General features: G+C 36.3%; 1 protein-coding gene across 1 annotated transcript; it reads left to right on the top strand.

Annotated features, from left to right (window-relative positions):
- The first annotated feature begins 2,615 nt into the window (after positions 1-2,615).
- LOC110783621 (early nodulin-like protein 2) lies at positions 2,616-4,152 on the top strand. The gene is made up of 2 exons (XM_021987972.2): positions 2,616-2,937; positions 3,027-4,152. The coding sequence occupies exons 1-2, from the start codon at positions 2,760-2,762 to the stop codon at positions 3,920-3,922; spliced, it is 1,074 nt and encodes a 357-aa protein (XP_021843664.2). The 5' UTR covers positions 2,616-2,759; the 3' UTR covers positions 3,923-4,152.
- Positions 4,153-23,077: the final 18,925 nt, after the last annotated feature.

Below are 23,077 nucleotides of genomic sequence, written 5' to 3'. Positions count from 1 at the left end.
TTTAAAAGCATAATATTTTTTCAGAAAAAATCCTTTGTTTTAGCGATTGTATTGTATTCGACCATATGTCCTTTTTAATGCGGATGTGTTTTCTTGTCTGTAAAAATGTGTTTTTACTCCCTCCTTGCCGGAATACTCGCACCACTCTCTTTATAAAGTCGTCCCATAATACTTGCATCGTTTCTATAAATAACATATTTCTCAAATTTTATATTGTTTCTCTCACTTACCTAAGGTATCACTTGTATTCTTAACATCTAAAACATTAAAAAAATCACCCCACCCCCACCACCCTCAAAAAGTTGACACATTTCCCGCTAACTATATTACAAAAAAAGCCCAATATCAACTAACGCCTAATCAAATAATGAGTCAATTAAATTGCCTAAAACTATGTACCGGTCAAACCGGTGCGAGTATTTCGGGACGGAGGGAGTAATAGGTAAATACTCCCTCCGTATTTTTAGGAGTCACATGTTGACCGCCACAAATATTAAAGGAAGCATAGTTGAATTTGATATACTAATGATGTAATCATAGTAGTTGACAATAAAGAAATATAAAGAAAACAAGTGAGTGTAAAATAATTTACCAAAAATGTACACCCTCCGTTTCTTTTTGTTTGTTACATATTTATTTTAGGGTGTTTCACAATGTTTGTGACGTGAGATAATCTTTTCTTTTATAAACTTATTATACTATCATTTTTGGGTCAACTTTTAATTTTAATTGGTCCAATTTTTTCAACTCGTTAAATTTCTTTACAATTTCTCAATTATGTTAAATTAACAATTTGTGTACATTATTGGTTCATTTTGATAAATAAACAATTTTATTGGTTTTACTTGGGTTTATTTTTTTATAAATGATGGAATCTAAAGCATTTAAAATAAAAAAGAAAAATTATATTTATTTTATGTTAATAAACGTGCAAAAGTACAAACGTAACAAACAAAAAGAATCGGATGTAGTAATTATTTATGATTTAAGTGGGGTCATAGAAAAGTAAGAATAATAAATTATTGGGGAATGAGTGTAAAAGTTACCAAAAATAAAATTGTGACTTTTAAATACGGCCGCAAGTGGTATTTGTGACTCCTAAAAAGTACGGAGGAAGTATGCTTTTTGAAGCATTAAAAATATATAATGAATCGGTTGCCTGTAGCTGTACATGTAATTGGGTATACCTTCTACTAATTGTACCAGGGTACTCTTATATGTTCTATCTGATTCTCTTTGACTTTTTTATATTTCTTTATAGGTTTTGTATGATAGTTTCCGGTCTTAAATGCTTTTGAAATATATTCTGATTTTATTTATTGACTTCCATTTAAAACAAATCGTTTTTTATTTTAAAATAAAGCTCTTGGGCCAAATGTGCCTTTGGACTTTCAATTATTTTGACACCTTTTTTGCAAACCGTGAGCCCATCTTTCCTAATTGGATCGATTAGCAAATGAATGAACGATCCTCTAAACACTAATTCCAAATTGGGGAGACACACTTTTTAGGTTCTTTAGGAGCACAATGTATGAGTGGTGTAATTGTGCCGAGTCAAGCTAAGTAATAACGTTATCAAGCTAAGCTTGTTAAGGAATATTGGTGTCAGAGCATTCTTGAGCGTGAACAAGCTTTAAATTATTATTTTTCGAGTTGAGCTCGTTTAATAAATTACTTGCTCGGACTCGGCTTAAGCTTGCTCATTTGTATTTCGAGCTTAGGCTCAAATCGAACAAGCTTTAACAAACGAGCTTTGCAACTCAGCTTTTTTATGAAGATGAACGAGAGCTATTTTAGTAGGTATTTTATTACCAAACAAAACTTATATTGTTTACCATATATTAAATAATGTTTAATCTATAATTAAATTACAAATATAATTGGTGGAGATTTTTTTTATTTATAATATTCTATTATATACTTGGTATATTGATGAGCTATTAACGAGTTGTTCGTGAACACGAATGAGTACAACTTTTTTAGTAAAGGAGCCTTAAATATTTGCTCGAGGTCGTTCAATTGTTTAATGAACCGTTTTGAACAAGTTTGTTCGTGAGATATATGCAAACGTCTTGGCTCATTTACACCCTAGTTAATGAGCATGAAACACTCTTATCCGCAGTGCTCGAATCGAACCCAATCCTAGTGCATATTTTGTACACCAGAGCACACGTTTTGTACCACTGCAAAATATATTCAGTACACCAAAATACACGTTTTGTACCCCTAAAAAATCGAAGAATTTCCATACAAAGTCTTGCAATTAGCCACGTCTCTGACTGAATAAAATCAAACGATGAAAACGACAACTCATTAATTTACTGAATCCTAAATCCTTAGTTTCTAGTACTAATCTCAATTAGCTTACTTAAGTTCCCATGTATAATAATTATTTACTTCCTTTATTTCCACCTTGATTCTACATTTCTACAATAGCATAATATTTTTAGCAAAAATACAAAATACAAAATACAAAATACACAAATATATCCTTCCTTATTAAAATAGATCACGTAATAATAATATCTTGTTGAGATAGTACGTCCGTATAAGAAAAGTCATATTTTCCTACATAATCGTACAAGTACCCTACCTCTTTTTGCAACCTTATAGTCTCTCCTCTTGTATTTAAACACCACTCATTTCCCTTTCCTCCTCCATTATTTACTTTACTGTTTGGTACCATTTTCAATTCTTTTCTATATATCTCAAGTTCTCAACCCACATATTACATATAACATCCCAATTTGATTTCATCCATGGCTTCATCTAAGCTATTGAGTGTTCTGTTAGTCTGTTTTGCAGTTTTCGGGTTATCGGATGCTGTTAACCCACTTATGCATTATGTTAATGGTAGACAAGGATGGGTTCTTCACCCTGTTGAGGATTACAATAATTGGGCTGGTCGCAACCGATTTCTCGTCCATGATACTCTTTGTAAGTTAGTACTTTACGTGAAATGTTATCGAGATTTGATTAATCGAAATTAAGCTTAATTATATGTTATGTGTTTTTATTATTGGCAGTGTTTAGGTACAACAAAGAAATTGATTCAGTGATGGAAGTGAGTAAAGAGGATTATGATACTTGTAATGTTGATAAGCCTATACAAAAGAAGGATGATGGTGAATCTGAGTTTGAGTTGAGTCATCCAGGTCCATTTTACTACATTAGTGGTAACAAGACTCATTGTGATCAAGGTCAGAAGATTATTGTTAAGGTTTTACAATTACCTTCTGGTTACCCTCCTCAATCTTCTCCTACCCCGCCATCGCCTTCCACTCCAGGTGCGCTTCCTCACCCTCATCCACAAACACCTCCGTCAGCCCAAACCCCGAAAAGCGCCCCTGCTTCACAACCTCCAATGGCTACCGCACCTAGCACCGGTGGTCCAAAAACCGCACCTGGTCCTACCGGAACACCCCGAAGTGGCACTACACCCTCCACTTCAGCTCCAGCAATGTCCCCACCATCAGCCACGTCACCTTCCTCCGCCATGTCAGGTCCAGCAATGTCCCCACCATCAGCCACATCACCTTCCTCCGCTACCCCTGCCATGTCAGGTCCAGCGATGTCCCCAACATCCGCCACATCACCTTCCTCTGCCATGTCAGGTCCAGCAATGTCCCCAACATCAGCCACATCACCTTCCTCCGATACCCCCATGATGCCAGGTCCATCAATGTCCCCAACATCAGGCATGTCACCTTCAGACTCTCCCATGATGGCTGGTCCAGCACTATCTCCAGGTGGCGATCTCGCTTCACCTCCGGCACCACCAACAGCATCCGGACCGGGTTCAGCTTCTGATACTTCTCCAGCACCGGCAGCCGAATCGAGAAACGCCGCAGTGAGGAGGAACGGCGGCTATTCAATGGGTGTTTTGTCAGTATTAGTCGCTTTAGTTATGTGGTTTAATTAATTTCTCATTTACTTTTGAGTCAATTATTATTATGATTATTATTTTATCTTTTTTATTTTATGTGGAGGCATAGGGGTACATGTGTGTGATTATCTCTATATCTACTTTTCTAGAGCTGTTTTATGATTTTAGGTTTGGACAGTGATTTTTTCTTTTTTGTGTATTTATTATTCGAGTTTTGAATAAATATTTACTCTTTATGTTCTTAAATAAATTTCATTGTTTCGGAATTTGTTTATTGTTCATCATTTTAGAAATTATTTCATTTCCTCATACTCTATAGTTATCCTAAAATGGTGTTAAAATTTAAAAGTATACTTGAATAGGCTATGAAAAATTCCTAATTAACGTCAATACTCAATACAAGTTGAAAGTTTATATGCCTTTAACAAGTGTCCATGGTCATAACTCCTAGACCTAGTCAATTTAGGGACATACATTTAATTAAATGCTCAACTAAATCCAAAGATTGTATCTTGCAACCTTTACAAGTAGGAAATGCTAGGAGCCTAATCAATTATCATTACAACATGGTGGCAAATTTCTATTCATACATTCACGAGTTATACAATCTTTTACGGAGTACTACGTAGAAGACATCATTGCACAATTTCAAAGAAATTAATTAACACACTTTACAAATGTAATATTTGAGGAGCACATGCCTAGCTAAGTAGCTACTTCCTCCGTTTCGAAAAGTTCTTTACGCTTAGGAATATGTGTCCAAATATGAAAACCTTGATCGTAAATTCTCACTATTATATACATCAAAACGTTACATTTAAGATCTTGTTAGATTGGTCTTGGTATATATTTTCAGAATATCAACTTTTTATATTTTTTCCACATACAAAATTGGATATATTAATAGTTAAATATTGCATTGGAGTCCGTGCAAATAGTAACTGTAAAGAACTTTCTGAAACGGAAGTAGTATTAATGAAATGGGCTTCACAAAATTTAGTAGACACCTTGTAATTAACACACTTTTAAAAATGTAGTCTTTGTGGTAAAATTTTGTACGGAGTATTCAAATACTGTATGTTTGACAAGTTAAAATTGAACTATCGAGCATCACACTGAATGAGAGTGCTCTCTCTGTTTTTCATTGATTGTCTTATTTGAAATCTTTATAGATTTAAATGAAAAAAGAATCTAATACTCTCTTTTTAATTCTAAAAGAAAAACACATATGGAGTGCTCATGTTTTTTTTGTTCGATATATGTGTAGTTTTGCGATATTAACTCTTTTTTATAATTTTGTATTTGTATATACGATTTTATTTAAAAATACTTGTCTTTAAATATTACATTGGTAAATATGTAATAAAGTTGTATTTTTTTCTTTATAAAAATAAGTTTTAGGTTTAATAAGTTCAAATAAAATTACAATCAATTGATCAAGTCCTATCAAGTACGGTGAATAAGTTTACTATATTGCAAATATGTCCAATAAATTTACTCTCTTAAGTTTATTCTCTTGCAAATAGATTTAATAAGATCCAACAAATTACAATCAGATTTAATAAGATCCAACAAATTACAATCAGATTTAATAAGTTCATATAAAGTCAAGTTTTATCCGCTGAAAAAAAATATACCCTAAAACCAGGACTATCAATTAGAAACAGAGAGATTACATACTTCATTGTTTCATGTGATCGATTTAATTTTATAGGTTGGTATCCACTTTTAACAGAAGTAGGTGGGCATTATAAATGGAACAATATATCTCTTGTCCAATCTTTATAAGTGGGGTTGAGCATTTGCCAAATGGATTACTAAAAATCAAAGGCTTCTTCAATAATCAAGGTATGGATTCATATTCGTAGCATGTATTCCATTGGGAAGATGCCCTCTTTTTTTTCCTAGATATGTGATCTTTGGCTATTTCGCGTTAAAAGTTGCAAAACTACCTCGAAATTTTATTCTTGTGATCCCCTATTCTAGGAAAACTATGCTTTAGTTTCATATATATATATATATATATATATATATATATATATATATATATATATATATATATATATATGCAACATGTACGATCTTTTATTTGATTACTAAATTATTACGTAGTACTTTTTCGAAAAATCAAATCAAACCACACAATAATGTTATAACATTCCAACAATACAACAAATCTAATCCCAAAAACAATCAATATGGATGACAAATGAGTACAATGAGGCGTTAAAACCACAGTCAAGTTTTTGTTTTTTACAAGTCAAATCATTTCGATAACAATCAATAGCAATATCTTTCTATGTTCATACTTGTAATATATCGCAATCTATACTAACTTTAGGTGCATTAGACTTTTATTATTCCCTTCGATGCATCTTCAATCCAAACAAGTCCTTAATACTTTTTTCTTATACTTCTTTGTAATTTTTACTCCCTTGCAATTTGTTTCTTTCTTTTGAATTTTATCTCCATAAATAAAAAGGCATTTGGCAAATTTGTCAAAAAAAACCTTTTATAGCTCAAATTTTGCAAAAAATACCTTACATAAATTTTTGGGTGAAATCAGACCTTAACTAAAAATTATTTGCAAGAGACAACCTGATACCACTTTCAGACATTCACTTTCGTTTTCCGGATATTGATCGTTGTTCGACAATCTCATGCAGCTGCTACACATGTGAAGCTCACCATAACACTCATGTGCCAGCTACCACAGAATAACAACCCTTGTAACTGATTATAGCTGACATGGCATGTCAGCAGCTAGGTTGTTAGTGCAGTGTTTTCTGATTGGTTGAGAGTGCCCTTGGTAGACACCTAATTCGTGTCTCCCCTAATGGGATAATGACGAAACCATTATCCTCGCTAGGTGGTTAGTGCAACTCCGTGCGAAAGTCCCAATTGCTAAGATATATTCCAAAATCCAATATACAAAGTCCAACTCCCGATCCCATTCCCATTTCGGAACTCGGTACAAAACTCAATTTCCAAAATTCAAGTTCAAAATCAAAACACAATCTCACCCAATGGACCTCTCCTTTGGTTTTACAAGGCCAATTCCAATCTAAATTCCATTAAGCAATAAAAAAACGGGCGCCGGCCCACAAAATCGAGCATGCCGGGCCCCGTCCCGTAAAACCGAGTCCAAATTCAAATCCCGAATACAAAAAGGTGATTTTTTAGCTGCAAACCTTTTCCTTAATCTCCAAGCAAAGCGCTAAAAGCCAAATCGTACAAAGGTACGATGCCAACTATCAAGAAGGACGGTGTCATCGTCCTTCTTTTGTCGGTATTTGCCTGGGCGTTTGCCTGCTTTGTCCTGTAGCAGATTAATCTCCTATATAAACCCCTCATTTTTACCAGAAAAGTGGGAGGGATTTTTAATACAAGGTCGTAATCCAGAAATTTCCTTTCAACATAAATCAATACAAAATACAATTCAATCTTCAAAATTTCAAGAATCCTTCAATTTTCCTAACATCAAGAGCAATTGGAAGTTCAAATCGGAGTCATAACCTAACACTAACAAGGTAATCCGAATCTCTATTCTAAACTACTATGATCTATTTTAATCTTCTACCTTTCTAATCCAAGATCCAAACTCCAATGATGTATGTGTTTGAGTTCATGCTCATGACAAACTAGAAAAATATACAAAGGTGCAATCTTTAGGAGAATCTCATTCTTGAAATCTATCTCAAATGATTTTCCAAGCACCATTTCAATATTCAAATGCAAGTTTCAAGCTTTGTTTTCAAAAATGACTAGTAAAATGAGGAACTTTTACTCTTGAAAGAATTTCTCTTTACAACAATCATCATACAATCTTACAAAATCCAAACCTTTTCAAAAGTTCAAAATGTTTATGAAAAGTGCAATCCCTTTTCTAAACTAGAACATATGAACATTCAAGTTCATAATACAAAATTCAATGTTCAAGTTCAATGATGTCTAAATGAGAGAAAACTCTCTTTAAACTAGAACATTTTGAATCATGGAGTATGTTAAAGATGAAGGAAATATGTCCTTCACCCAAGGTGCATTTAGTCTAATACCAAGGTTCAGATTAATTGCAAACAATTAATTCAGTGAGATTAAGTGATAGGAACAGCTAGCTGGAGCAATGCTTCCGATCAGTGAGTTCTAATGAATATTAAAGCTCACAACTTACTCTTGACTGAACCTACAAGGTCACACCAATGGCACGTAACGGATCACTGGATTAAATGAATCGGAAATTCATTTAATAGCTTTTCGGGAATTAGTTTTGGAAAACGTATTATACGATAAGACCTTGCATCGGAATCGTATATCGTATCGTGAATATTCGTAAGCTGGGCGAAACGAATAAATCGTATCGTACGACGGTGATTCTTCGTATACGAAACGATAAATAATATCCGAAAGATATTAGTCACGAATACGAAGGGCATCGGAGCTGCCGGCCCGTCGAGCCAAGCACGCAAGCGTGCAAGGCCCAACGAGCCAACAAGGCTCGCGAGCAAAGGCGAGCAGCCAGCCCGCGTGTGGCATGAGCACGCAACAGCAGCGCAGCAGCATGGCAACGACGAGCGAGCAGGCTCATGGCCCAGCTGCTCGGCTGCGCGCGCTGTGGGCTTCGGCCTGCAGCGTGGCTGGGCGTTGGGCTGTGAGCGAGTGTCCGTGTGTTTGGTGTGGCCGGTCAAGGCCACTTGGTCTTGGCCGGTTACATCTGTAACACCCTAATAATTCCTTGCTTTTATAAAACCATTTTCCAACTTAAAATAAAGGAATTACTAAAGTATTACCGCCACCGTGATAACGGTTAAGGATATTACCAGAATTACGCAGCGGAAATTAATGTCAACTAACTTTTAAAAACATAATTAATGAAATATCGAGGCCTCCTACAATTTGGAACCATAATGGCCCAAAAAACAAAGTATAAATAGTTCAACCATTTCAAACATAATTAAAGTAAAATAAAATAGTTCAAAATACGAAAACATGCAACTCTCTCGATCATCCCAAGCCACATGATTCCGATCAACCAAACTGCTATATTATTCTACTCCCCATCAATGCAAGTGCAAATGATAGATCATCATAAGGTCATTAAGGCAAAGGCCATGACCAAAACACATAAAGCACGTATTCAGCAAAAGCTGAGTACTTACAAGAATAGAGTGAATGAAACTAAAACATGCATCACTCACTAAGTACTAACCATCATGCAAAAGCCATATAATAAATAACAACCAATCATGAATACAAGACTCGACTCTTGACTCACAATTCAATTAGAATAAGCTTCGAACGGGCCAAAGGAAAGTTCCATAAAGGAAAAGGTGATGGGAGCCAACCATACACCAAATAATAAATAATAAAATCGGGCCATACCAAGTGTCGGGCCATACCGACGGAATTCCTGCGCATAATATAAATGAAACAACGTCTTGTATCATTAGTAGGAGTACGAGCTTTCCGGCAAGACTCCCCCCATTGTTCATACTCAAGGTATATACGTTCCAAGAGTTTTGAAGCTTGTTCTGGTTGCACTTTACGTTTATTAATATTTTATTAAAGGTGAACTCAAGACTCAACAATGTACATTCATACAATTAATAAACAACAACCAAACAATCTTATTTTAATGCTTTAAGACTTGTGATCAACCACGCAAGACTCTTGTGAAATTACTACCATGTTCCTCCTCACCAAAGTGAGACTCCACATCATGCACATTAACATGAGGGCTGCGCCCTTGCACGACAAATCCTAATTCATTTCATACAAAATATTCCCAACTGAACCCTACATGTGCGGTGGCTTACATGAGCTAACCCTTCACATGTGGTAGGATAAATAGTACAACGAGGTACGAATAATTGGCTCAAAGTATGCTAGACATCCCGTACAATAGCATACAATTAAATAATCATCCCTTGCATGTGAAACAAACCATACATGCATAAATATTGAACAACATGATTGACAATGAATTCCATACTCATAATAATCTCAACATGCTTGTTCAACCAACAATTCAATAATTCCAATAACATTAATCCACATGATCGTTCACCAAAGCATATATGAATCCACATAATATAATTCACATCATCAACAATCATGTAATGTCCTTGACAAAAGTGTGGTCGCCCTAGACTTGCACGTACCTTGAATACCTAAGCGTAGGGGCCACTTTGCAATAACGAGCACTCAACTAGAAATCACCTCCTATCATCATAATAATGAAACTTAAATTATTTCCATGTTCATTAAATTTCCAGCAACTTTATAAAATCTAAAACCGGCCTTATTTAAACTTTAGAATTCAATCGTTTTTCAATAATATAATCGTCTCAATTTGCAAAACCAATCCCTAGTATGAAAACATACTTTTTTCGTCGTTAAAATCAATAAAAATCAACACTTTAAGCCCTTATTCAAATCTGAAAATATAATTGATTATCATAATTAAAATCATCACCTAATTATGCTAATCAATTGACTCATTAGGTCTAGGTTAAATCCCTAACTTGAAAATCCCAATAACACTAATTTATTATCATAAAAATCAATTCTTTATTAAATAAACGAATCTGAAAATTCATGCTTTAATAGTTAAAACAACCCTAATGAATCACAACACGTAAATCCTCAAAGCACGGTATTCATAACCGATTCCCAACATTTTAATTACTCAAAACAATCATAATATTATAATTTAAAATACGGAATTGAAATAGAATAGGTAAGGAAGAAGAGAATTATACCAATCCGGCCTATAGCACGGAACAATCACGAATTAGGGTGATTGGGCGAAAAAGAATTGAATAACGAGCACGAACAACACACACACACACACACACACACACACACGTCCGTGTGTGGGTGCGCGTACGGCAAGGCGACGAACAAAGGGGCAGGGCAGCGCGCGCGGGCTGGCGCAGCGTGCGAGTGAGAGGGGCGAGCAAGGGTGTGCGCTGAGCACACGAGCAAGGGGACGAGCAAGGTGTGCGCGAGCACACGAGCAACAACAAGGGACGGCAGCATCGCAGGGCCCGAGTGCTCGCTGCGGGCTGCGGGCAAGAGAAGAGAGAGACGAGAGGGAGTGTGGGTGAGAGACAAGCACGAGGGCACGAGGCCGAGGGCGTGCAGCACGAGGGCACAAGGCCGTGCGGTGTAGCACGAGTGAGCGTAAGGCCGAGTGGGCGTGAGGCCGAGCAAAGAGAGGGAGAGGAGAGAGGAAGAGTGATGGGCAAGCAAAGCAAAAGAGAGGGTTTATGAGATTTTAGGGGTTCAATTAATGATGAGGGGTCCTATTTATAGGCTCCTTATTTTTAATGGGCTAGGCTTAGGAAAATAGGATTGGGCTTAGAAATTAAATGATTGGGCTAGCCAAGAGTTTGGAATTAAATTCTTTTGATTGGGTTCGTTTAATAAAACGAATTGGACTTTTCATTTAAAACCCGAAGCCTTTAAAAATCATTTGCAACCCATTTAACTTTCCGACTCAAGAATTAAATTCGTTTCGTAATTATTAAAATAATAAATATTATAATTAATTAAAATACATTTAAATAAGATACATTTAAACATTATTAAATGCTAATTAATCGTAAAATGCTTTATAAATATAATAAAATATACTTATAAATATTTTAAAAATACGAGGTATTACAACATCATTTAATACAATTAGGTTATTGTATTTTCACACACAACTCAGTACACATAAGTTTTCCAACCCTAAACCTAATTCAGAAATTACGTTCTTCGGTTTTCTCTCTCTGTGAAAACTGTTCTTCCCAAAAGCAAAAACTCTTGATTGATTGTCTAAGCTACGGTTATCAAGACGGATATGATCGTGTCGGTGAACCAAGTAGAGGAACGACAAGTGGAGTTCTAAGTTCTTGTTCGTTGACAGATTACTAGGGAAAATACGCTTTATAATTTGAATGTAAGTTTGCTTAATCTGTGCTTTATACATGTTTCCTGGCTTTGGGTATTGTTTCCGCACATGTTATTATGTTTAACTATATTCCCCTACAGTGGTATCACGAGCCTTATGTATTCAAAGCATGTTTTAGCATGATTTAATTGTTTTTGCTGTTGTCGAAATTTTGGGAATTTTTGTTGATTTTTCGGAATTTTTTATGAATTATTGGATTAATTGCGTAACTTGTTTTGAAATCAAAAAGATTCGATTTTTCGACTTTTCTGACCCTAATCTGATTGAAAACGATTTTCTAAGATCCACTCATGAGAACGGAATTGCAAAAACAGGCCTCGAAGCGGTGTTTTTTGGGCGTTTTTGTTAATTTTCGAATTAAAATTAAAAGTGTCGGAAAGAATTTTAATTAATTGGTCGACCTAAACAACTCAGAATTGATTGAAATTTTGACACAATGTTGCTGGGTTGATTTTTTAAATAATTTAGATCTAATAATTCGGTTAATTGGGAAAGGGAATATAATTTCATGGGTCAGTGGCTAATTTTAAAAATTATTGGATTAAATTTTAAATGGTTTCGTTAATTTTAATCGCACTTAAACCAAATTATTAAGCGATTTAAAGTTTTAGATTTTATTATTTAAAAGTTCAAATTTTTAGTTGAAATCGTTCGTTCTTAAAATTTGAATAATGTTAGCCTTGATTTAATATTTTATGAAATTGGATTGTCGTTAAATTAATTAAATCGTAAAAACCGTTGTTTTTCGAAAATAAAAATCGTAACTTTGTATGAAAATTAACATAAATGCAAACGTTCGTGAAATTAAAATTATTTTTTTTAATTGAGTTGGTCCGTAGTACGAACCAAAGGCACGAACACAAGGGTGAGGTGGACGTGTGGCTCGTCGAGCCACGCGGGCTGCTGCATCAGTGTCGAGCCGCAGCGACGCGGGCAGAAGCATGGGCGTTGCGTGCCGCGCACGCGCTGGGCGAGAGATGGGCGATGGCTGCGAGCAAGCAAGGCGAGGTGCCTTGCGATGTGCAGCGATGCGCAGCGACGAGCGTCGAGCCAGGCACGCAGGGGCAGCAGCAGATGCGGGTACGTGCGCAAGGCTGTGGGGTGCGCGGGCTTTGCTTGTGTGCCTCGTAGGCCACACAGTGCTACGTTGGGCTGGGCGCAAGCCTAGCCCGAGCAAGCACATGAACATATTTTTTTTTAATTTGTTTATTTCGTTGGGCTTGACCATGTTTGCATTAATTTGGGCTAACGGGATATTTAATTTAATATTTTATTTACTTGGGCTAGGCCGCGAGTTTTAATTTAATATTTAATAATTAATTATCCGGAATAATTATTGGTTTGAGTGGGAGCCACTAAATGAAATTAATGAAATAATTATTTTAATTATTTTTCGTAAGTCGCATTATTTTAATTAAATTCAATTTAAATTAGAATAAAGTCTAAGGATTAATAATTTGGAAATTGATTAATCTTTTAGGACGCGTTTATGTGAACGTGAATTTTAATTAATTCACATAAATACTTGTATAATTATATGGGCCATTCTTTTTAGCATACAAATGGGTGAATGCATAGAATATATATTTTATGTAATGCAGGTACTCCAAGTGACTAGTATGGCCATTTTGGATAGTTAAATACGGTCTGCGAATCGTTCTATCTTTGAATGTAAAGTTTTAAATATGGTCTGCGTACCATGGAAATTTTGATGTAATTTATTATTTTCAAGTATTTCTAAGTTTAGAACTTTAAGTTAGCAATTGAACGAAGATTCAAGACGATGCCAAGCTAACAAGGTGGTGATGAAGATTGGATGCTTCAAGACAAATGTTTTGGGCCATACTAGTTCACCATTTTATTTATGCATTTGAAAAATAAATAAATAAATAAATAAATAAATAAATATATATATATATATATATATATATATATATATATATATATATATATATATATATATATATATATATATATATATATATATATATATATATATATATATATATATATATATATTATTCTTGAATGTATGTATACTTTGCATGAAGAGGTTGTTTCGTATGACTCGATTAGATTAAGTTCACTAAATAATCGAACCAACATAGAAACAACTAGGTCCAAAGTAATATTGAGTTTAAAAATTGCCTTCCAAATCAAGCACTTACAAAAATATAAGGACCTAACGTAGTAGGTTTACGCCAAAGCGAGGTGCTATATTAGTTGACTTAGATGGTAAGGCGTCCCAAAGGAGCACGTTGATTGTAGTTTCAACTCAAACAACAATGGCATTATGTTGTGGCAATGGGATAAATTATGGTATTAATTTATTAACCAAGAGTAATTTGGAGATTACTAGCAATAGGTTTTGCTTACCTAGAATCTTAAACTACTTAAGATATGCCAAAGCTGCTTAAGGATTTAGGACTTTTAGGGTCTTGGAATCGTTTCATTCATTTTGGAACATGTTTTTACTTTTGCATGAATGAAATGTTTAATAGCTTTAATGATTGCATGTTGGCTTTTATTTCAAAGTTATTAAAGTTATGAATGGTTATTTATTGCGAATTCTTTTCAAATTCAGTAATCAAATGGCCGCAATCAAAACAACACTCAAAGTAACCGAAATTATGGATGTAAAATTGAACCTATCAAACTTTCTTGATTGGGAGAGGAAGCTTCGGCAAGTCCTCAGGTGGAACAACATTGAATATGTAGTTGACCATCCCATCCCCAGCTATTACTCAAAGAATATGACTCCAGAAAAGCACTGCACGGGTGAACCACATGTCGCTAGTGATGGATCTTATTCTTGGCTCTATCCCCAAGGATTGGAGTACAAGGTTCGTTGCATACGAGCCATGGGCACTCCTAAGGCATCTTAGGGATATATGACGTGGTAGATTCCAACATGGTGGTCAACATGTCGACCAAAATGTTTTTGAATTGGTAAATTCATTTGAGGATCTAAAGCTTAATGCTCCACTGGGTTGTTGCTTTGACGTCGAAAGACAAAAGGCAAGGGAAAGGGTCATTGATCTTGAAATGACAGAAGGAACGCCAATTAGAACTCATACAAAGAAAATGGTTGGGCTTCTCAACCGCCTTGAGTTACTTGGTGATCCATTCCCAGATTCTGCGGCTGCGGGAATACTTTTAAATTCTCTTCACCCTGGTTATAAGAAGTTCAAACTACTCTATTTCTCCAAGAAAAGGGAAAACACTCTTAGTGAGCTAATTTATTTGCTTCATCAGTATGAATTGGACTTTGTAAGTGATAAGCAAGCGTCGCTAAAAGTAAGGAGTAAGAAAATCAAGAAAAGGGTTTCGGGGAAGATCCAAAGCAAGGGTGCATCTCCATCTACTTCGGGAGGGAAAGTGGCGCCCTCCAAGAAGAAAATGAAGAAGGACCGTTCTCCATCTACATCGCAATGCTTCAATTGTAATGAGATTGGTCATTACAAGCGAGATTGCCCTAAACTAAATGAAGAGAAGAAGGACGGAAACGTTGCTTCTCCTTCAGGTATGCATGTTATACATTGTAATCTTGCTAATTCTACTTCTTGGGTATTAGATACTGGTTGTGGCTCACACTTATGTTCCAATTCGCAGGGACTAAGGAGAAGTAGAAGGCTTGATAAAGGCGAGATGGATCTACGCGTGGGAAATGGAGCACGGATTGCTGCATTAGCCGTAGGATCTTATTTTATTTCTTTGCCTAGTGGTTTTGTTTTGGAACTAGAAAACTGTTACTATGTTCCTAGTATCACCATAAACATTATTTCTGTTTCAAGTTTGGATTCTAAAGGTTTTAGTTTTCAATTTAAAGACAATAGTTGTTCTTTTGCTTTAAATGGAATGTTTTATGGTTCAGCACAACAAGAAAATGGTCTATATGTGCTAGATACGAGAAAACACATTTATAACATAAATACTAAAAGGCTAAAACTGGTGATTCGGATCTCACATTTCTGTGGCATTGTCGATTAGGCCATATAAACACAAAGCGCATGGAATTACTTCAACGAAAGGGAATTCTAGAATCATTCGACTTAGAGAACATTGATCAATGCGAATCTTGTTTACTTGGCAAAATGACAAAGCAACCTTTCTCAAAGGTGGGAGAAAGAGCAAGCGAATTACTAGGACTAATAGATAAGGACGTATGTAGGCCTATGAGTACGAAAGCTAGAGGTGAGTTCAGCTATTTCATAACGTTTACGGACGACTTCAATAGATATGGCTATATTTACTTAATGAAACACAAGTCTGAATCGTTTGAGAAATTCCGAGAATTTCAAAATGAAGTAGAGAATCAACATGGCAAGAAAATCAAAGCTCTAAGATCGGATCGAGGAGGTGAATATCTTAGCCACGAGTTTGATGACCATCTAAAAGAATGCGCTATTCTTTCTGAATTGACTGCTTCGGGGACACCTCAATGGAATGGAGTGTCGGAACGGAGAAACAGGACCTTACTCGATATGGTCAGGTCAATGATGGGTCAAGCCGAACTTCCTTTACAATTTTGGGGACATGCGTTACAAACTGCAACACTCACACTGAATCGTGCTTCGTCAAAAGCTGTTGAAAAGACTCCATATGAATTATGGACTGGGAAACTTCCAAAGTTGTCATTTCTAAAGATTTGGGGTTGTGAAGCATATGTCAAGCGATTAATTTCGGACATGCTCGAACTAAAATCTGAAAAATGTTTCTTCGTTGGGTATCCAAAAGAAACAAAGGGGTACTTCTACAACAAGTCAGACAACAAGGTATTCGTTGCTCGTGACGGTGTCTTTTTGGAAAGAAATCATATTTCCAAATTGACAAGTGGGAGAATAATAGACCTCAAAGAGATTCAAGGCGAACAACAAACTAAGAACTCTTTGGAAGCAGTTCAGGCTGATGAACCTCCAAGGTCTTTAGAAGAGCCAGTGGGAGTAATTCCTCAAAACGTTGTTGCCCCTCTTAAGTAAAAAAGAACTATATTTCAGCCGGACAGATGGACAGGTGTCCTCTTAACTAAAAACTTAGACGTTCTCATATTAGATAGTGATGAACCTATGACTTACAAGCAAGATATGATGAGCCCAAGCTCCACTAAATGGTTAGAGGCCATGCAATCTGAAATAGACTGCATGTCTGAAAATCAAGTATGGGATTTGGTTGATTTGCCGGATGGGTTCACACCTATCGGATGCAAATGGGTCTTCAAGTTGAAGAAAGACAAAGATGGAATTGTATACATATACAAGGCTAGATTGGTAGCAAAAGGTTACAGGCAAGTTCACGGCGTTGACTACGATGAAACCTTTTCTCCAGTCGCGATGATTAAGTCTATTCGGATAATCCTTGCGTTGCCGCTTTTCATGACTATGAAATATGGCAAATGGATGTCAAACCTGCCTTCTTGAATGGTGTTCTTGAAGAGACTGTGTTTATGACGCAGCCGGAGGGTTTTTTCGATCAAAAGAACTAAGGAAAGGTATGCAAGCTTAAGAAGTCCATCTACGGACTAAAGCAGGCATCAAGGAGTTGGAATAAACGATTTGATGAAGCAGTCAATAAGTTTGGCTTCATCAAGAATCAGGACGAATCTTGTGCATACAAGAAGGTCAGTGGGAGTAAAATTGCATTCCTAGTCTTGTATGTTGACGACATACTGCTTATTGGAAACGACATTCCTATGTTGGAGTCTATAAAGACTTGGCTTGGAAAGTGTTTCTCAATGAAGGACTTAGGAGAGGCACAGTACATATTGGGCATCAAGATCTATAGGGATAGATCTAAGAAGATGATTAGACTAAGCCAGAGCACTTACATTGACAAAGTGCTAGCTAGGTTCAATATGATGGAAGCCAAGAGAGGCCACCTACCCATGTCACATGGCACATATCTAAGCAAGAGTCAGTGTCCCAAAACATCTGATGAGCGTAGAAAGATGAGTGGAATTCCATACGCTTCGGCTATTGGATCCATCATGTATGCTATGATTTGTATAAGGCCGGATGTTTCGTTCGCATTCAGTGCAACGAGCAGGTACCAGTCAGAACCAGGTGAGGCACATTGGACTGCTGCCAAGAACATCCTAAAGTACCTGAAAAGGACTAAGGATCAGTTTCAGGTTTATGGTGGTACAGATGATTGGATTGTTAAGGGCTATACGGACGCAAGCTTTCAAACCGACAGAGATGATTTCAGATCACAATCTGGGTTTGTGTTCTGCCTCGACGGCGGAGTAGTACGCTGAAAAAGTGCTAAGCAAAGCACTATTGCGGATTCTACAACTGAACCCGAGTACATTGCTGCCTCAGAAGCAGCAGAGGAAGCTGTTTGGATTCGGAAGTTCATCGAAGAACTTGGGGTTGTCCCCTCCATTAAAGGACCAGTGGCTTTGTATTGCGACAATATAAGGAGCCTAGGAGCCACCAGAAGTCCAAGCACGTACTACGGCGATTTCATATCCTCCGAGAGATCGTTGAAAGAAAAGAAATCGAGATTTGCAAGGTTGGAACTGACGACAACGTCGCGGATCCATTGACTAAACCGTTGCCACAAGCGAAACACAACGCACATGTAACAACCATGGGAATCAAGCATGTTGGAGATTGGCTTTGATTTTCTATGTTTTGTTTTAGAACATTTGTTAGATCTATGTTAAAAACAATTGGTTTAACCATTTCATATTTATGAAATTTATTATTTCATATTCATTTAATTTTGGTTTAGTATTAAATGATAAGTCCATGTGATTCAAATCATTCAAATAGGATGTCAAGATGGATTCTTAGACAAAGAAACACCCATAAGTGAACTTGAATATTGAAGTCACAAAGGATCCCTAATCCAGGTCATTGAAAGGTGGACGACCAATGACTAATGAAGATTAGATTGCAATTAGATTTGTGGTTCTGTTTCTTGAACTAAATTGACTGGATGTCATAATCTTTTGCATAGATACTTATTGGATCTTGTATCGGATTGACCATGAGAACACTTTAAGATATTAAAGTCATGTCATAAGTAGTTCTCATCAAGGGTGATTAGAACCGTTCCTAGAACATGAGCGATTATGTCTGCTCGTTTGAGAATTAGTTCGCTTTGATGCTAGCTAAACGTCGCACCGTAAAAGGAGGCTATAAAAGCAGTTATTGGGCGTACGATAAACCAAAGTGGGTGTTTATAGATTGCAAGAATGGATTGTCCTCCTATCTTTGATAGGATATGGTGTTGTTGTGTAACAAGGCCTCTCGGAGGGTTAGATACTGTAAAATGCATGGCCGTGCTCAGAATAGTTAAGGCTTAACCTTCTGTAAAAGTTTAATAGTTGAGCTCTGTAATCCGAGAAACACTTCTGGACCTAATAAGGATGGCTAGGATCTTACCTTATGTTCAGTAAGTAACACTAAGTGACAAAGGAATGTGAATGCACACTTGTCTGAATGACAAGTGGGAGAGTGAAGGAAATATGTCCTTCACCCAAGGTGCATTTAGTCTAATACCAAGGTTCAGATTAATTGCGAACAATTAATTCAGTGAGATCAAGTGATAGGAACAGCTAGGTGGAGCAATGCTTCCGATCAGTGAGTTCTAATGAATATTAAAGCTCACAACTTACTCTTGACTGAACCTACAAGGTCACACCAATGGCACGTAACAGATCACCGGATTAATGAATTGGAAATTCATTTAATAGCTTTTCGGGAATTAGTTTTGGAAAACGTATTATACGATACGACCTTGCATCGGAATCGTATATCGTATCGCGAATATTCGTAAGCTGGGCGAAACGAATAAATCGTATCGTACGACGGTGATTCGTCGTATACGAAACGATAAATAATATCTGAAAGATATTAGTCATGAATACGAAGGGCATCGGAGCTGCCGGCCCGTCGAGCCAAACACCCAAGCGTGAAAGTCCCAACGAGCCAGCAAGGCTCGCGAGCAAAGGCGAGCAGCCAGCCCGCGTGTGGCACGAGCACGCAACACTAGCGCAGCAGCATGACAGCGACGAGGGAGCAGGCCCATGGCCCAGCTGCTCGGCTGTGCGCGTTGTGGGCTTCGGCCTACAGCGTGGCTGGGAGTTGGGATGTGGGCGAGTGTCCGTGTGTTTGGTGTGGTCGGCCAAGGACACTTGGTCTTGGCCGGTTACATCATTTAATACAATTAGGTTATTATATTTTCACACACAACTCAGTACACACAAGTTTTCCAACCCTGAACCTAATTCAGAAATTACGTTCTTCAGTTTTCTCTCTCTGTGAAAATTGTTCTTCCCAAAAGCAAAAACTTTTGATTGATTGTCTAAGCTACGGTTATCAAGACGGATCTGATCGTGTCGGTGAACCAAGTAGAGGAACGAAAAGTGGAGTCCTAAGTTCGTGTTCCTTGACAGATTACTAGGGAAAATACGCTTCGAATGTAAGTTTGCTTAATTTGTGCTTTATACATGCTTCCTGGCTTTGGGGATTGTTTCCGCACATGTTATCATGTTTAACTGTATTCCCCTACAAAAGATGAGATTTTTCTAGCATGAAATCTCTTAATCTTTGATGTTGAACCTCCCTTTTCAAGTTCAAGTTCGATTTCAAGTTCTATTTCAATGTTCAAAATCAATGACACTTTAAGATGAGCAACTCATATAAAGATAAGATTTTTAGAGAATTGAATTCGTGTCGGGATCACTTATTATTAAGAAGTTGCTTGGCTTTCGGATTTCAAATACAATAGTGCTATTTCAATATTGCAATTTCAATAACGCACCTTTATACGTTTAATTTGCTTAAGTGATGATTGCTATTACTATTGGTCTTATTATTACTATAATTGCAATTTCAATATCGCACCCTTTACTCGGCATTTTCTACTTGTGATGATGCTTTACTTGTTTATTTCATTCATCACCCAACATGCTAAATACCAAAAAAAATACAAAAGGTTACATCACGTTTAACGAAGATAATTTTTGGACAAACCGGCCTTAGGTTCCTTAAATTAACTTAAAATCAAAGTGACCACGTACAAGTAGAAATTTCAATGATTCTAAAATGCATGATTCAACTAACCTAGTGCCATTATTAGGATTTCGCAAAACAATCCTTGTCTTGTATTCGAATGTATTTCTAAAGCCTACCAAAAATAAGCTGTTCGTTCCCGTACCCGAATCTCACACATTCGGTTTCAAGATTCAATGCCTTGTCCAAAAAAAAGAGTCAACTTTGGTCCTTCCAAACGGGACCCTTAATATGTTTGGTGGCGACTCCGTCAAAGTTCAATATTTGAAAGTCGTAGGGGTCTTTACGTAGACTTTACATATATAAGAAGTTTAGTGAGAGTACGTAAAACTTAATTGGTCCTATGTGTATCACACACACATCTCTCTATTGTGAAATAACATTCAAATACTAATGACTTAGATTTGAAATTATTCATCAATCATGGACCAAGGCGAAACTTAGTACATACTGGGTATTAAGATCTATTTACAAAGATCTTATAATATTGTTTTAAATTAAGTAATGGCATTTACTAAATCAAACACGAAAGACTCCATTGGAGATATTCGACCCATGTGAATAAATCTAAGTAAAGAATGTTTGAACTATGTATAAGCATTTACTGAGTTAAACATAAAAGGATCTAAATGAGATTCTTCACCTATATTATATATTAAAGAATTTAGCTGGATTCGGTATCTACTGAAACTGAATGAGCTAAATTTACATGAATAGAATTCAATTGGGAATTATTCTGCAAAAGAATTTATCATGTATAATATAATATAAGGATCGCCAAAAATGTACCATATGGCTTTAGACATAACGAACATATACCAATCTCTATTGGTCTAAGTAAAGATCAAGTAGATTGAGATCAAGAAAAACTTATGGTACTTGAAAAGGTACATAGGATTAGTTCTTGATTCAATAAAATGAAGATATGCTAAATATTAATGCTACACGCATAAACACTAGCAAAGGATCAAGAAAGATCCCTTTGGAGTTAACCATTGGCAAGGACGAGCTACAACGCATCGTGTTTTGAAATAGCAACATAGATTGAAGACCATGAGTTGTTGCGTGGGAAATTAAACATTAATATGTTCTGAGATATAGTTAGAAAGTCTTTCGCATATCAATGAACTGCTTGGATAAGTAAATCCAAACAAAGCATCACTTGCAACCTAAACAATTGAAGTAAAAGTACTTATTACCTAAGAAGTAATAAAACAGAGTTGTTTATGTTAAAGAGTTCTTCACTGAACTTGGGTGGATCAAATGTCTGCTGACTTGATGGTTCTTCATTACAAAATGCGTAGAATCACTATTGAAGCAAGAAAGACTTGATCACAAAATAAACATACTCAAAAGATCTTATCATCCTATCTCGAAAGACATTCGATGAAAAGGATATTAAGATTGGCAAAGCATGATAACTAAACCTATGCAACAAGTGAGAAGCAATACTCACATTGTGGCACTGGAAATCAAGCATAGTTTTGAATTCCATTAGTTGTTTTAAAGATGGGTTGGAGGCCCATGGTTGTAAAACATTGGGGCTGAATATTTATCATATATGAAATGTATTTTCATGTTCCATTTAATCTTGGTTTAGTATTAAATGATGAGTCCTTTCAATTTGACAATATATATTCAAGCTAGACTGTCAGGACCAGCCCTGTGACTAGGAAATGTCTATCAAGTGAACTTGAACGTCAAAAGTTGAAAATGGTCTCTGGTCGGAAATTTTCTATAAAGGTGGACGCATAGAAAACGCTAGACGACTAGAATGCAAGATGACTAGTAGTTATGTTTCTTGAACTATGTGGACATGGCAATGTCGCAATAATTTGCATAGATACTTACTTGATAAGATTAGTATCGTACAGACCTATGAAACTTTATTGTAAGAGATAAAAATCTGTCATAAGTAAATTTCATTACATTATTATACACTAATCCTCAATACCTGAGTGATGTGAGATTACTTGTTTGAGAACTAGTTACTTTGACGTTGTCAAGCGTCGCACCGTAAATGGAGACTATAATGGCAACACTCAGGTAATCACCTATCATACAAAGTCTAACCTCAAGATCACAAGATTGGGATTGTCCTCCCATAAATCGGGATGAGATGCCGAAATTTGTACAAGGCCACTCGGAGAGCTAGAAACTGAAAAATGCATGGTCGTGCTCAGATGAATCATAGGCTATAATTATCTGTTTATT

Source organism: Spinacia oleracea, chromosome 4 (assembly GCF_020520425.1).
Source record: "Spinacia oleracea cultivar Varoflay chromosome 4, BTI_SOV_V1, whole genome shotgun sequence".
NCBI classification, from domain to species: Eukaryota; Viridiplantae; Streptophyta; class Magnoliopsida; order Caryophyllales; family Amaranthaceae; genus Spinacia; species Spinacia oleracea.
This window is presented reverse-complemented; position numbering and strand designations above follow the sequence as displayed.

Bases quoted from the DNA above. Each gene is read 5' to 3' on its own strand.
- LOC110783621 (XM_021987972.2), top strand. From the start codon at position 2,760: ATGGCTTCATCTAAGCTATTGAGTGTTCTGTTAGTCTGTTTTGCAGTT. The intron at 2,938-3,026 runs GTAAGTTAGTAC...TATTATTGGCAG, and splicing joins TCTCGTCCATGATACTCTTT to TGTTTAGGTACAACAAAGAA.